Source organism: Felis catus, chromosome D1 (assembly GCF_018350175.1).
Source record: "Felis catus isolate Fca126 chromosome D1, F.catus_Fca126_mat1.0, whole genome shotgun sequence".
In the NCBI taxonomy this organism is placed as follows: Eukaryota; Metazoa; Chordata; class Mammalia; order Carnivora; family Felidae; genus Felis; species Felis catus.
The window spans coordinates 81,464,091-81,479,939 of record NC_058377.1 but is presented as its reverse complement, the minus strand read 5'-3'; the positions used below and the strand labels follow the sequence as shown (position 1 = coordinate 81,479,939).

General features: G+C 38.1%; 1 protein-coding gene across 1 annotated transcript in view; it reads left to right on the top strand.

The window, feature by feature from the left end:
- The first annotated feature begins 286 nt into the window (after positions 1-286).
- The window catches only part of SLC5A12 (solute carrier family 5 member 12), a 48,503-nt gene continuing 32,940 nt past the window's right edge, over positions 287-15,849 (top strand). Inside the window, exons 1-4 of the mRNA XM_003993114.4 lie at positions 287-973; positions 10,553-10,618; positions 11,791-11,842; positions 12,689-12,756. Of these exons, the coding sequence (XP_003993163.2) occupies positions 635-973; positions 10,553-10,618; positions 11,791-11,842; positions 12,689-12,756 (525 nt within the window). The 5' untranslated portion in view covers positions 287-634. The remainder of the gene's footprint in view (positions 974-10,552; positions 10,619-11,790; positions 11,843-12,688; positions 12,757-15,849) is intronic.

Genomic DNA, 15,849 nt, shown 5'->3' with positions numbered 1-15,849 from the left:
CTTGCTTACTATCCAGCCAACTTGAGCAAAGGTCTCCTCAATACCAGTCCTTTGCTCTTTTCCCTCCTCACCTGATGCCTCGGGCAATCACAGGTACCCATCCCCCACCCTCCCTTGCTCAGGGGTAAGACACCACTAAGGGTGGTGTTGTGTATTACAGATTCCATTTCACTAATTTAAAATGCTGAGATGGTCAACTTGTATCACTTCCATTGTTTCCCCAGTAATGTTTAACCTTAAGTCAGAAAAAAAAAATCCAGAAGATAAAAGAGCATGTTATCTGGCGAGTCCATTCCACCCCCATGGTTATTAATTTCAGAACACATCTGAATTCCTTCTCTGTGGCACATGCTTTAGTCCAGCAGCAGACAGCTCCTGGCTGGGGTCAGATTTCAAGTTCTCATCTGTTGGTACCAATACCACTACCAGAATCTTCTTTGTAGCCAACTCTTGAGGTCTTCTCTGAATACAACTTGGTGTCTGAAGATCCACTCAAGTACCTGTGCTCATCAATCTTTTCAGAAAATTACAGCCTCCTCTCTTGGCAAAACGTCTACTGTACTGAGTTTTGCTTTTGGAAACAACCTCCCTGAGACCCGGTTGAGAGCAACCTTCTGGTGCCATAGCTTCCAGCATGGAGGTGAAGAACTTCGCAGTTTGGGATTACGTCGTATTTGCAGCCCTCTTTGTCATTTCCTCTGGAATTGGGGTGTTCTTTGCTATCAAGGAGAGGAAAAAGGCAACTTCAAGGGAGTTCCTAGTTGGGGGAAGGCAAATGAGCTTTGGCCCTGTAGCGTTGTCTCTGACAGCCAGCTTCATGTCAGCTGTCACTGTCCTAGGGACCCCCTCCGAGGTTTATCGCTTTGGGGCATCGTTTCTGCTCTTCTTTATTTCCTACCCATTCGTCATCATCCTCGCGGCAGAGCTCTTTCTCCCCGTGTTCTACAGATCTGGTATCACCAGCACTTACGAGGTAAGACAACCGTTACCTGATGTGGGAAACAAAGGCACAAAGAAATGTAGATAAAATTAAATTTTCTTATAACCTGCAGCCCACTGACAAATACTTCAGGCAGGCGGACTAGAACATTTCTCCAGGGACTCCCAACTGTCTTTCTGTTCATGCTTTGCTAGAGGGTAAAATAACCTTAACTTGAAATAGCTAGGCCTGGAGGATCCTGTGAGTCTCCTTTAACATATGAAAGTCCTTTTGGAAACTTCCCCTGTCTTTGCCTCCCCCAGCTCCCAAGGATATAATCAGTCACTCCTCTCAACCCCAGGGCAGCTCTTTCTGCCCCTGGGTCCTGGCCTGCTCCCATGCTTAAAAACAAAACAAAACAAAACAAAACAAAACAAACCCAAAAAACACCTTTTTGCACTGAAGACATCTCAAGAATTCTTTCTTGGCCATTGGCTCCAAACCCCAACACTTCAAAACACATCATTCTCTTCCTTACTTTGGAAGGAGTTGCTCTTTTCTCTCCATTTGAACATTTTTGGTTATTCTTTTTTTTTTCTTCTTCTTCTTCTAATAACATATATCGTCTTAATAACACATTGTAGTTGAAAAACACATTTATTTTCAAGACAATTACACATCACGGTAAAAATACATTTTATTTTTATTGGGACAAGGTTACCTTTGGACACACAACTGTTTTACCATTTGTTAAAATGAAAGTCTGGAGCCAATCCCAGAGGCATTTCAATGATTAGATGAGAACCTATCTGTAACCACATTATGCATTGCCTGACTTGTAGGAGAGTTTCAATGAGAAAGAGTTAATGTTATTATTTGTATTATTGACATCATTATTCTAAAAAGTATTCAGAACATATACTGTAAATATTGTCATTTTCCAGATAAGAACACTGAGATTTAGATAAATGGCTTAGTGAAATTGTATAGTAGATAAAGCCTACCGAGAGCCCATTTTGTCTTTATCCCTTTCCATTATATAATAGAGCTGAATACTTTAATATAAGTTATTACTATCCTCCAATTTTCAGTGGAGAAATGGTAATTTTTTAAAAAAAGTTAGAAAATATTTCCATGGGGGGAAATGCTAAATGATATCAGTAAGGGGATTATGTTAATGAAAAGAAAATGAGGCAGTTTTGATTTTGCAATAATTCTCTAGAAAAATAGCATGTTAAAACTTGAATTTGTGTGTCCAATATTTAAGCATGATCCTAAGTCATTTTCTATGAGAAAGGTATTTATTTTCCTTATCCAGTACCATCCCTACTAAGTCACAGCAGAGGATTCTTAAAAGACCTCTTTTTTTTTTTATCTCCCTAAACTAAATGATTATAAAGGATTACTCTAGACTTCAAAAGCCACTTAGGCACAAACTTTCCAGAAGGTTTTAAAACTTATGATTCCATAGATAATCACACCCCAAATATCCAACCTCTAACTCCCCTCCCCACCAAAACTAGGTAATCAGAATTAGGTAATACAACAGTTACTATTTAGGATGTCATTCAAGGGAAAATGACTAAATTTATACTTAGTCCTAAAATACATATACACATATCCTCATTGCTCATCAGTGTATTGTTGAAAACATAAATATATCCTTGGTTTTTCCAATCAGCTGTTAAGGTTTGACTCCCAAAGGCATTGCTAGCATTAAAAAACAAAAACAAAAAACACACACACAAACAAAAAACAAAAAACAAAAAACACAAAAAAAAAACCCTAGGTAACTGCTAGAGAGAGAGAGAGGGGGAGACCAAGAGATAGAGAGAGAAGAGTCAGAAAACATGAATTCGATTTCAAAATTCATCACTTAATAATAGGATGACCTTGTGCAAGTTACCAAGTGTTTATCACCTTCAGCTTTCATGTAGGAAATCATAATTCCCTTCTCTCATGAAGGTTTCATTAAGTGTAAAAGAACTTTTCAAATTATATATATAAAAAAATAGCCAAATGTGGAAAATCATTTTTACAACTAATTCAATAGTCCATTCAATACTCATTAAGCATCTATGTTCCAAGCACACTCTAGGTCCTAGAGATGAAGCACTGAGTCAGACCCCTGCTCTCATGGCACTTGTTTTATAGCAGAGAAGGTGATCAATAAACATACTATGTAGGATGGTCATAACAGAAAAGTATTTGCTGTTTAGCTGTGTGCTGAACACTGCTCTAGGGACTTTACACGTGTTAAATCATTTGGCCTTCAAATAACCTTTTTAGATAGGTTCTATTATTATCATCTCCATTTAACAGACTAGAAAAATGAGGCACATAGAGTTAAGTAACTTGCTCAATGTCACATAGCTAGCAAGTGACAGTTTTTCAAACCTGGGCAGTCTAATTTTAATTTTTTTTAATGCATATTTATTTTTGAAAAAGAGAGAGGGCAAGCGAGCGAGCCAGGGAGGGGTAGAGAGGGAGACAGAATCCGAAGCAGGCTCCAGGCTCTGAGCTGTCAGCACAGAGTCGGATGCAGGGCTTGAATCCACCAACTGCCAGATCATGACTTTAACCAAAGTTGAATGCTTAACTGACTAAGCCACTGTGGGGGGGGGGGGGGGAGGGAGGGGCAGGGCAGTCTAACTTTAGAGATTGAATGCTGCATCACAATGATATCCTGCCCTACTAAATACAATAGAGAAAAGGTGTTAGAATAAGGTAGAAAATAGGAGTTCTGCTTTGAGTGCAGAATGTTGATAATTCACATAGGGTGGTTAAGTGAGACTTCAATGATAATAAGGCATTTGTTTCAGTGGGGACCTCTAGAAAGCAAGCAATTGCACCATAGGAGGGAAGAACACCGCAAGCTAAAGTAACCACAGACACAAAGGCCCTAAAAGGGGAGTGTGATTAGCATGTTTGAAGGACAGCAAGGAAATCAGTGTGCTTGGAGAAGAGTGAGCCAAGGGGAGAAAAGAGAAAGATGAGATCAAAGACATAGAGGACCCCATTACAAGGAGTAGCAGTTTTAGTGGGTGCGGTGGCAGACACAGGGAGCTTTAAATATTTGTGGGGCAATTTGGCAATGAGTGGGGGACACTACTGAAATTTAGGGAGCATGAACAGGGACACTAGGTATCTTGAAGTATGTAAAACGCATATATGTAATGAATACTTGTACCGTGTGTTTAGTGATTTTTTAATGCCCTCATGTTCAAAAGCTACTGCAAATGGAAATTAGTAGTACTTTGCTACATAATAATGTTAACTTTTTAAAATAAAAAGTTATCCACACACACACTATAAATTAGTATATTTTCCCCAAATTAAAATGGAATAAAAACATTGTCTTGAAACTATTGAAAAATTTGCTGAGCAATCCATTCCAGATGTGCTACTCAATACACAGTTGGTTGTAACTGGTTTTAGTCAAGTGGTTCATTTACTACATTAAACCACTTGCAAATATGTAACTGAGGAGATTTGAGGCTGCCTTTCAATTATTAAATTAATACAGATACAGGAAATGCAAGGGTTTCATTGATTTTAAGTTATAGAGTTTGTTGCCCTCTACATATTTTATTTTATTTTTAAGTGTTTGTTTATTTTTGAGAGAGAGAGAGTAAGTGGCGGAGGGACAGAAAGAGAGGGGGATAGAGTATCTGAAGTGGGTTCTGCGCTGACAGCAGCAAGTCTGATGTGGGGCTAGAACTCGCAAACTGCCAGATCATGACCTGAGCCAAAGTCGGATGCTCAACCGACTGAGCCACCCAAGTGCCCCTGCCCTCTACATATTTTAAAATTATTAGTACCCTAATAATAAGAAATTCAGATTGTGTAAAGTGCATATGAGTTGAGGATTGGCTTTTGCTTTATAAGAGTTGGCAATCTGGTGCCAGGATTAAAAGCATGGACTCTTGACTCTGTCTATTTGGCTTTGAATGCTAGTGATGCCACCTACCAGTGGATGAGTGGGAAAATCACTTAACTTCTCTGTACCTGATTTCCACATATGTAAAATAGTGACAATAGAAGCACCTGCCTCCAAGGATGTCTGTGAGGAGTCAATGAGGTGTTACATGCAAATGCTTTTAACAGAACTTGGCAAGTGGTAAATGCTGCATAAGAGGTTTGTATAATTGTTGTTGTTGTTGTTGTTGTTGTTGTTGTTACTGTCCCCACATTTATACCACGTAAGCTCTTTATAGCAACTTGAATTTACGTTTCTTTGCTCATCCTCCATTCCCTGCTATCCATCCATAGATATCCTTTCCGGGGTCTTTAAAGTGCTAAAGGCTTGGAAGAGGTGGGGTCTGTTTCCCCACCCCTTGAATCTGTGATGGCCTTGTGACTTGCCTTGACCAATAGAGTGTGGCAGAAGTGATGTGGGTATTTGGGCCCTAGGCCTTGTGAGGTAGATAGCTTCTGGTTTTGCCCTCTTGGAATGCTGTTCTGGTACTGCTATGTCAGGAAGCTGGGCTAGCAGGGCTAGCTTCTGGAGGATGAGTGAACACAGAGAGGAGAACAGAGGCACCCCATCCAGCAGCCAACACACCTAGCAGACATGTGAACGAGGCCATCTGGACCTCCTCACCCAGCTGACCTTGCAGCTGATCGCAGCCCCATGAGAGGCCTGGGGAAACAAGTAGAAAAATAACCCAGCAATTCCACAAAAAATGATGAAAAATATTAAATCCTTTTTTAAATTTTTTATTTTTAGTTTTTTTTTCTTTTAATTGCAGAATAGTTGATTATGTCCTTTGTTTTGAAGACAGTGAGTTTCTGGGTGAGTACTATACAGCAATAGCCAACTGATTTAAATGCTTTGATATAAAGTGGGATTTTTGAGACTAAGATGTGCCATCTGTGTGACATTATCATTATTCTGTCCCGTGTCAAAGCATAAGGAATTGTTCTCACCCTCACGTTATAAATTAGGCTCAGCTCATTTGCAATATCATACATTTTTGTTATCTCTACTTGGACAGTTTATAATTAGTCTCGTCATGTTGTCTTCACTTCAGTTAAAATTATTTCCTTCTTTCTCTTATCACACGCTAATAAATACAGTCTGTTATTATTTGCCCTTCGCACTAGTTTATAGGCTGGTGTTTGCCTGCCTTCTCATTTTTCTTGGACTTCTTAAAAACTAAATGGCTTCGGAATTACTTTTCTTTAATCCAAACTTTTTCATTATAAGAAGGCATAGGCTACTACTCTTAAAATTTCATCCTTTATAGTGGTTTTTAAGCATTATAGATGACATACTTTGGAGGGTAAGTTTGTTCCCTTTTAATTCTCCTTTTACACTTGTCGTGTTGTAGTAACTATATTTAAATTTTCAGAAATTAGATGTGTGGGTGTAAGATGTCATTATCGAATATTATTTCAGTATAGTAAATGCTGTTATAATATGTTTGCTTTAAAATGGATATTCAGGGCTTGATAGGGTTTTAACCAATGCTATAAAGCCTTTTAGGTCATTGTGAGGATTGACTCTTACTCTCTGTGAGATGGGTCATTACAGCATTTCGACAGAGTGACATGATGTGATTTGTATTTTGAGTGTTGCTCTAGCTGGATGTTGAGAATGATTCTAAGGTTTTGATTGTGGAAGCCAGAGGTCTAGTTAGGAGGTTCTTACTGTGACCCAGGCAAAAGCTGATGTTATTGCAGTGTTAAGAGATGATGCAAGTGGCTATATTTTGAAAGTGGGCATAGGCACCAGGATTCTTGTATGAATTGGATGTGGGGAGTGAGAGAAAGAGAGGAGTAAAGAATGGATCCATGTTCTGTGAGTTTGAACCAACATAAGAAGTTGACTTACTATTTACTGAGATAGAAAAGAATGTAGCTTGATCAGGTCTGGGGTTTTGAAAATATTCGAATATAATGATGGTAAGTGTCACCTGTGCTATTTTTGAAAACGGGCAAGAAGCATGCAACCCTTTGGTTGAACTTTCATTTTTACTTAGACTGTAGCAATAGATAGATAGACACCAAAGAGGACCATTGACGGAGGGAGGAGCTAATTGAAAGACTGGGTAAATGCATTCATTCAGATACAAACTTATGCAGTTGGAATTGTCTCTCTTGTCTCATGTAAGAGAAACCAGAGGGTTAGGTCAGAGTGAGACAGCGGCAAAGCTTAACCTAGAATTCAAGGAGTCTTACTTTTGATCTACATCTTTTTTTTTTCACATATATTTTTTCTCAGTACTGCCTCTGCCGGTTAGACTGAATGGACTGAATTTCGTGAAACTAAACAAAGATGTTAAAACCCTTGACTTCGTCCAGATTTCTGTACCAGTTTCTTCACTGTCTTTTCATTTTTCAGGAACAATCTCCCCTTTGCTTTCCCAAACTTCAGTGTCATCCAGTCCCAAAGTCAACACCAAATATTTTGGGGCTTTACTACGATATTTTCCCACTCCTGGTATGATTTTTTATATCAGTTATCTAATGCTGTGCAACATACCACCCCGAAATAAATTTCTTAAAAAATAATTTTATTTGCTCACAATTCTATGGATCAGCAATTTGGTCTAGGCTCAGTAGAGTCCAGTAAAATAGTCAAGTTCTCCTCCTGGTCTCATTTAGGACCTTGTATATGACTGCCATCAGCTAATTGGTTGGCTAGTGGCTCGTGGGTCTAGGGGAACTCAGTCAAGACAGCTTATCTATGTTACACTTGATCTCATCCTCCAGCAGGCTACCTTGAGTTCTTTTATGTGATGGGGAAAATATTCACATCAGCAGGATACACCTTTTTTCACGAGCATTTTTAAAGTTGCCAGTTGGATTATACTTGCCTTAAATTACATTCCTCCAGAAGCAAACCTTGAGACAAGGATTTGAATGCAAACCATTTTGGGGGGAAGTAATTTCATTGAACATAGCGAAGCAAGTGGCAGTTAAGGAAGGAAATGAAGCCAATAGAAGGTGCGTTTTTGAGCAGGTCACCACTGTGCGCAATTGAGGTTCAATCTTACTGAGGATCTCTGGGAGACATATGGATCATGTCTCAGGGTTGTCCTTCCTCAATGGCAAAAAAGCCAGAATATTTATTTGTCTAACTCCCTTTTGTCACTGGCTTTTGGCCAATAACACCCCCAAGCACTTCTAGCTTTCCCTGTGCAAGAGCTGAAATAAAGCCCATAAGCAAATGATCACAGGTACATTTAGATGCCATCAACATGTACTGGAAATGTGAGCGCCAATAAATTCAGGTGTTGCATCCACAGTGACAGCTACAGTCATTAAGATCCCATTATATTCCTGTCGCTATACTTGGCTTTATCATATACTATGCCACTTGAGCCTTATAAGCACCAGTTTTAGAAAAAGAAAGCCATTGTTTAGTGCAGTAAATGAATCTTCTCAAGGGCATATGATTTGAACCTAAATTGTCTTCACCACAAAAGTTTTGCACCATTTTCTATCCTATGACATCTGAGAATTAACTCTTCACTGACTTCCTTACCTCTTTAAGAATATTTTCCTTATATTTGGTGCCCTTAGTTACACACCCACTAGACTATTTCCTGACTCATACAGAGTGTACTGAATCGATCATCTGAAGAAAGAGGGTCTGCAAAGAATATGGTTATTTTCTTGGAGTAAGGGTTGATCAGGGTAAACTGGGACATGTGTATTAGTATGAAGTTGAGTAACAGTTCTGCCAAGGGAGTTACTTTTAGGGTTTCAAAGAAGGACCCATTTTATGCCTTGAAGCAACAGTTAGTTATCATTTCCAGGAAAAGAAGAAACCAGTAGTTAACTTCTGATTTAATAAAAAATTATTTTTTCAATGCGGGTAAGACAGAATTACAACCAATTCGAAACCACTACCAAGAAATTGAAACCTCAAGTCACATTTTCTACTTAAAAAAATATATATATGTGTGTGTATTTAAATAAATAAATAAATATTTATTTTTTTTTTGAGAAAAAGAGAGAGCAAGCAAGCAGGGGAGGGGCAGAGAAAGGGGGACAGAGGATCTGAAGTGGGCTCTACGCTGACAGCAGAGAGCCTGATGTGGGGCTCAGTCAGACCCACAAACCATGAGGTCATGACCTGAGCCGAAGTCAGACTCTTATCTCACTGAACCACCCAGGTGCTCCCATTTTCTACTTTTCACATTTATTTTGTTCACTCCATACATGTTTATTATGCAGGAGAAGACAAATGCTAGTGTAGTCTAGAATATTTACTCAGAAAGACCTTTCTTGACTTCCAACAGTAAACCAGATCCAGCTATTAACATGTGCACAGCTCCTGGTAGTTCTTCTAGAACATATCATACCTGAAGCATCACTTGTTATTAGTATAAATTTGTTATTGGTCATCTCCTTTAATCTGTAAAATCCCCTAGGGTTCAGATTATATCATATTTGGTATTATTGTATGTCAGAATGCAGTAAGGAAGTCAGGTAATAATTATTTAATAAATAAATGAATATATGAAAGATGAAAATAAAAGTGAATAAAATAGAACACTGTTTACATGTATCAGGGAAAGTAAGTGTGATAGGCTGAAAAATGCATCGCTTCCCCTCTAAAAAATAAAAGTCAATATTCTAATCCCTAGACCTGTGACCATTACCTTACATGATTTAAAAAAAAAAAAAAAAAAAAAAAAAAGGTCTTTGCAAATGTGATTAAATTAAGCTTCTTAAAACAAGAGATTATCCTGGATCTATCCAGGTAGGCCCTCTGTGCAGTCATATGTACCTTTCTAAGACAGAGATAGAGGGAGGATAGCCAGGAGATGAGGCAATGTGACCACAGAGCCACATTGGGATGGAAGCGATGGAACCAGAGTCTCAGGAATAAAAATTATTTTAGGGTTAAGTGAGTTAAGATTCTCTTCTAAAGCCTCTATCCTGCCAGCACCTTGATTTGGGCCCAGTGAAATTGATTTTGTACTTCTGGTCTCCAGAGTCTCTAGAGAATGCATTTCTGTTACTTTAGGCCACATCAAATCCGTGGTAATTTGTTATACAGTAGCCTTAAGGAACAGATACAGTGAGATACATGAATCCAACATCAATACGCAAGACAGCAAGTGATCAAGTTTAATGTAATAAATAGTGTAATATAATTGCTCTCAGAGCTCAGAGGAGAAAGTATAGGTAGCAATAGGCATGGCTGCTGGGCCAGTGTTCTTGAAAGATGACTAAGAATTGGTGAATGGGTTGGGGGGAGAGTTTCTCTCACATTGAAGGGTCTGGCCAAACAAAAAAAAAGTCTGAGAAGTACAAAGCATGTTGACTGAATAGCATACAGTGATTTTATGTGGAGAATAAATACAATGGGAGGGTTAGTGGAATGACTTACAGTAGGAAGGGTGTATATATATATATATATATATATATATATATACACATATTGGTAGAGAATACCCAGTGTGCACGAGCACTTTATCAATGATAATCATTGACGATTTTAGGAAAAAGAGTGACATGATTAGAACCTTGCTGTAGCAGAACCAATGTGCCAGATGTATGGTTGATGGAATGGACGGGCAAGGATTGGAATTAGGGAAATCATACGAGAATCTTCTGAGCAGCTTTTGTGTAAAACTCTGACTCTTTGCTTGTCCTTCTCTCTGTTCTTTCTAGTACTTACAACTGCGATTCAATAAACCAGTACGCTACGCAGCCACTGTCATCTACATCGTGCAGACGGTAAGGGGAAGAGGACCACTACAGATGCAGAATGTGTGGGGTGAAAAGAGATGGGTTTGTTTGCTTCAGGGGACAATTCATGAAACTAAGGGACAGACTTAACGCCAAGAGGAAACTACTTTCTTCCAAGGATAGCACTTGTGAGACATGTGATTACATTGAGAGTTATCCACATTGTACAGATCCCGTATATCCACCCAAATAATAAATAACAAACAGGTGTATATTATAAACCACAAAGGAAAAAAACGTTAGCATTTTATTTAAAACTTTTCTTTCACTTGTAAACATTGCTTTGGATATGAAATGGTCCAGTAACTGGTTTTTCACTGGTGAACTGTGTTGAAACAGGAATGCCCATTTTGCTGAAAATAATTTTAAGACAATATTCCCTCTCTACATTTTGGACTTCTCTCCTACTTCCTAGGCTCTGGGCTCCTTCATGCTGCCCCCCGTTTGAGTGTGGCACGCTGTTGGTACACTTCCTATGATTCACCAAGTACTTTCTGCTGGAAAATAATCTTCCCTTTCTTAATCAAAACTCCCACTTACCAACTGAAGAATTTAAGAGAGAGAAAAGGACAAAAGCAGCACTCCCTGACATGCCCATACACCTTTGCCTTTTAAAACCCTCACACCAGTCTCTAAATGTTGAAATCCCATTTAAAAGGAAATGGGGCTGCACTCATTTCCGTCAGTGTAGTGGCTACAGTCCTGGGAGTCCAAAGATGAGCCCACCCACGTTGTTATAGTCATCCCTGCACTGTACTCTCTCCATTCTAAAATCCTCATTTCAGCAAGCTGCAAACATGAGGCTGAGTCATTGTGATATATGCATGGAGGCGGGGGCGGGGGTGGAGAAAGCTTACATCAAAAACGTACCTGGAAGCCTATTTTTATATCCTTCAGAAATACACCATATCTAGCCATAAAATCTCAACATTCATAGCACTCTTGAAAGTCCAATGCTCTTCCTCCATCAAATGCTTATTAAACCCTTTGCAAACTGATGACAGTGATCGATGAATTCAAGATCAGAGTGGTTGCCAGTGACACGTCTAGTGCACATGTTGAGGGAGATACCTCTCTGAGGTCAATAAGGAGACTTTGAGGCAGCTCTCTCTTCCGTGTCCCTGTTCACACTGTTCACCTGATTCTTGTCTCCTCACCAGATTCTCTACACAGGAGTGGTGGTGTATGCCCCTGCCCTGGCACTCAATCAAGGTGAGTTACCCATACTCCCGTGGGTACTTCCCATTGTCCGTATGCTTACATACACCTTGAGAAATATGCATACATCTCGGGGAGACATTCCTGTGGTTAGGGGGCTCTAACGACTGCAGTGGTCACAACATAAAGCTCTAAAATTCCAAAACTGAAAATAATGGAAATCATTAGTTGCTTCATTTTGCCTATGTGGTTTCAAACACCAAGTTTGACTGCCCTTTGTTTGTTTATTTTTTTAATCACTGAAAGGGTGGCGATTTTGGTATTGCATGCACATAATCATTAAATTAGTTTATAATGTATGATCCTGTCTCAGTAATTTCATGAAGTAGTTGATCTGAATATAGGTGTAAAAGGTAGTTGTAGTGATTGTTTTAAGAATTATACGTGACATTTTTGAGAGAATAGGATCCTAGAAACAAAAAAATTTAAAAATTAAAATAAATTTCATAATGTTACCTATAATATTAGAAGTATTCAATATTTAATTTAATCATTCTATGTGCTTATATCAAGAAATATTTACATGGCTGATGTTCAGGTGGTTTCAAAGCACTCAGACAAAATCTGCTAAGAAAAAGTTGGTACAAAAACTTGAAGTTGCAGAATGTTAGGAGAAAAACTTTGGCCGTTAATATTATCTAAAAATTAGACATGGAGTTGAAGTATAACAATGCAAAACATAATCTTTATCAGAGGTGAATTTAATAAGAGAAAATTCTAATTTGATTTCCATTTGCCCATGAAGAACATTTACAAAAATATTGTGATTTTTTTCCTCATATAACTTGCTCTTCTACTTTTCTCAGAGTAACTTCTTTCAATATTTTTCTCCTTTTCTAGTGACTGGGTTTGATCTCTGGGGCTCTGTGTTCGCAACAGGAATTGTTTGCACTTTCTACTGTACCCTGGTACGTATCTAACTGTGAAAAAGTATTTAGCACCAACTCCTAATAAGGGATAAGGGCAAATCTCCAACAACAGGGTGTCTATTTATAGCAGAAATTACTCTTCCAAAGTTCAATAGAAATATGTTGGCTTATCCGTCACAGTTTCCTGAGGAAGGTGCTGTTGTTTTATTTAAATTTCTTTTCAGTACCATTGGCAGAATTGGGGTTCTGGGCTCATTCGAGAAAGTCATGGCAAAGAAAAGATTTAATGAAAGAAGTACCTCCTTGATCAGAGGATAAGTGACCATATGCAATTGCTGAGAAAAAAATGTGCTTGTTAACAGTAATTATGAACTATAGGTAGCATATACTTCACTGCCTAGTGATTGAGAAAGACAAAATGCATGTATGAATGATCAAGGATGCTGGTATTTTGTAAACTTGAGGATTCCAGAGCTTTTGTCTGTTATTTATGGATAATCTTGGATTACATTGACATTTGACTTAACACATGCTCGGCTTTTAATCAAGGAAGCTGGGTGGTATTGGCACATATTTATATAATTGTTAAAATCAGTTTAGTTCAAAAAACATTCACTGGGCATCTGTTATTTATCATGCTCTGAAAAGAGAATCTTCATTCTTCGGAGTCATTGGCAACCATATACAGAGGCTGTAAGGAACCAGTTAAAAATATGACAGTTTTGGGGCACCTGGGTGGCGCAGTTGGTTAAGCGTCCGACTTCAGCCAGGTCACGATCTCCTGCAGTACTGTCATATTCTCAAGAAACTTGTAAATAAATAAATGAATAAATAAATAAATAAAACTTCAATTCAATTCAAGAAAGTTTTGATATTAAGTGACTTTTATTATTGAGTCCCTTTGGAAATGCACTTGAACAATATCGTATAGTTGGCAAGTTCTTTTTACTTTTTTAAAATGTTTTTAGGGGCGCCTGGGTGGCACAGTCGGTTAAGCGTCCGGCTTCAGCCAGGTCACGATCTCGCGGTCCGTGAGTTCGAGCCCCGCGTCAGGCTCTGGGCTGATGGCTCAGAGCCTGGAGCCTGTTTCCGATTCTGTGTCTCCCTCTCTCTCTGCCCCTCCCCCATTCATGCTCTGTCTCTCTCTGTCCCAAAAATAAATAAACGTTGAAAAAAAATTAAAAAAAAAATGACAGTTTTCAGATAGCTGGATTCTCTTTTCTCCTCTGTAGAGGAAAATAAAGTCATCCTATATTATCATAGAGCAGACCATCCATGGAGTTTGGTATTGTGTGCATGTCAGATATTTTTTGAACATACATCATGAAAATATACAACTTAAAAATGCTCCTGTCTTTTTCATACATTTCAAATTCCACCATTTCTTTGCACTACTGATTTTTGTTGTTTTTTTTTTTCATTCCATTCTCACTACCCTAGTTCGTTCTATCCCAGACACATATCTCTTACCTAGGTTAAAAATAAGCTCCTGGTCCGTGTACATCGGGCCAAATGTGACAGATTAGTTGCTCCGAGGCACCTACCCATACAAGGCACACTCCTTAACAACAATAATGGAAGGCAGAAATGGTGAAATAATATTTTCAAAGCATTGATGGAAAACAATTGTCTACCTATAATTGCGTATTCAGCAAAAAACTAACTTTCAGGAACTGTCAAAAACCAAGAGAATTTACCACTAATATATCTTCCCCTGAGAAAAACCTAGAAGAAGTACTGTGGGAAGAAGGAAAATTATCCAGTTTTAGATGGAGGAAGTAATGATAAGAAAATAAAATAGTAAACATTTAATAAGTCTAGTCAAACAGTTTTTGGTGCTTAATGATAAAGAATAATTTTTTTAGTATGGTATAATTTACATATCTAATTATGCATTATATTATAATATATTATATATTATAATTTATAATATTTTAAAATACACCAATACTACCAGTTACTATTATATGTAATTTGAGGATTAAGAAAAAGAATAACCCTCATTTGGACAGCATAGCATGTAAATCAGGAAGAGAGTAATCAGACTTGGTGGTTTTATAATCTTTGAATTGCTGGGGATTAAGACATTCTTTAAATGTAGACTCTAACTTAAAAATTTATGGCAACATTTCAAGAAATCCCATTTAAATAGGATGGTCAAAGTGGAAAAAGGGAATTAAAACAACACAAAACAAAAACCTCCAGTGATTTAAGCAAGAGGAGAAAAAAGGAAAAGAAAAAAATAGGGCACAAATAGAAACCAAAAAGTAAGATGTCAGAAACAAGTCTGGATATTTTAATAACTACAATAAGCTAGAATGAACTAAATTTACTGCTTCTTAATTGTTTTCAGTGCTACCCTCCACCCTGCATGCCTGTAAGATTAATCTTAATCACCCATTTCGTCATGCCACTTAACTGACCCAGTTCTCTTCTTGCTTCCCATTGTTCACAGGATAAAGTATAAGCCTCTTAGCCTAGTCTTGGAAATCTTTCCTGATGTGCATCAACCCGCCCATTTAATAATCCCTTAGCACACCTGGGTCCCATCTCTTCTCTCTCTAGCCAGGTTACAGGCTGCTGGATCTCACTACAATGGTGGCTTATTTATCTAACACTTGTTGCTCATATTGCAAACTCTTTAGAATCCTGTGAATGCATAGCGTACCCAAGATAACCTTTGGAAGATTAAAACAATAAGTGATTCCTGCCATTCAGGGATTTGCAATCTACTGAGGTAAACATTAGATTTCAAACATCACAGACTGATTAAATACATCAGTGACATCTCATGATCAGGGTTATAGATCAGTGGGGTGTGTGTGTGTGTGTGTGTGTGTGTGTGTGTCTCATTGTATGAAAGAGTTATAGAGTCAGAGAAATTTTCATGGTGGCTATAATCTGCCTTTTGATGTACATTTCATAAAGTGTTTTGTTCTTTTGCGTCATGTCTAACTGAAGTTCAGCTTTATGCATATTTTTGCATAACCAATATCAAGTAGCCTCTGGAAACTGACATCTTTGCATTTGGTCTTCATATCACTAAAATCTGATGTTGTGATTTGGGTTTAGAAGCCTTAATGTCTTTAAAGAAAATCAAAATACCACTAATTGGCAGGTGGGAGGTAAGTA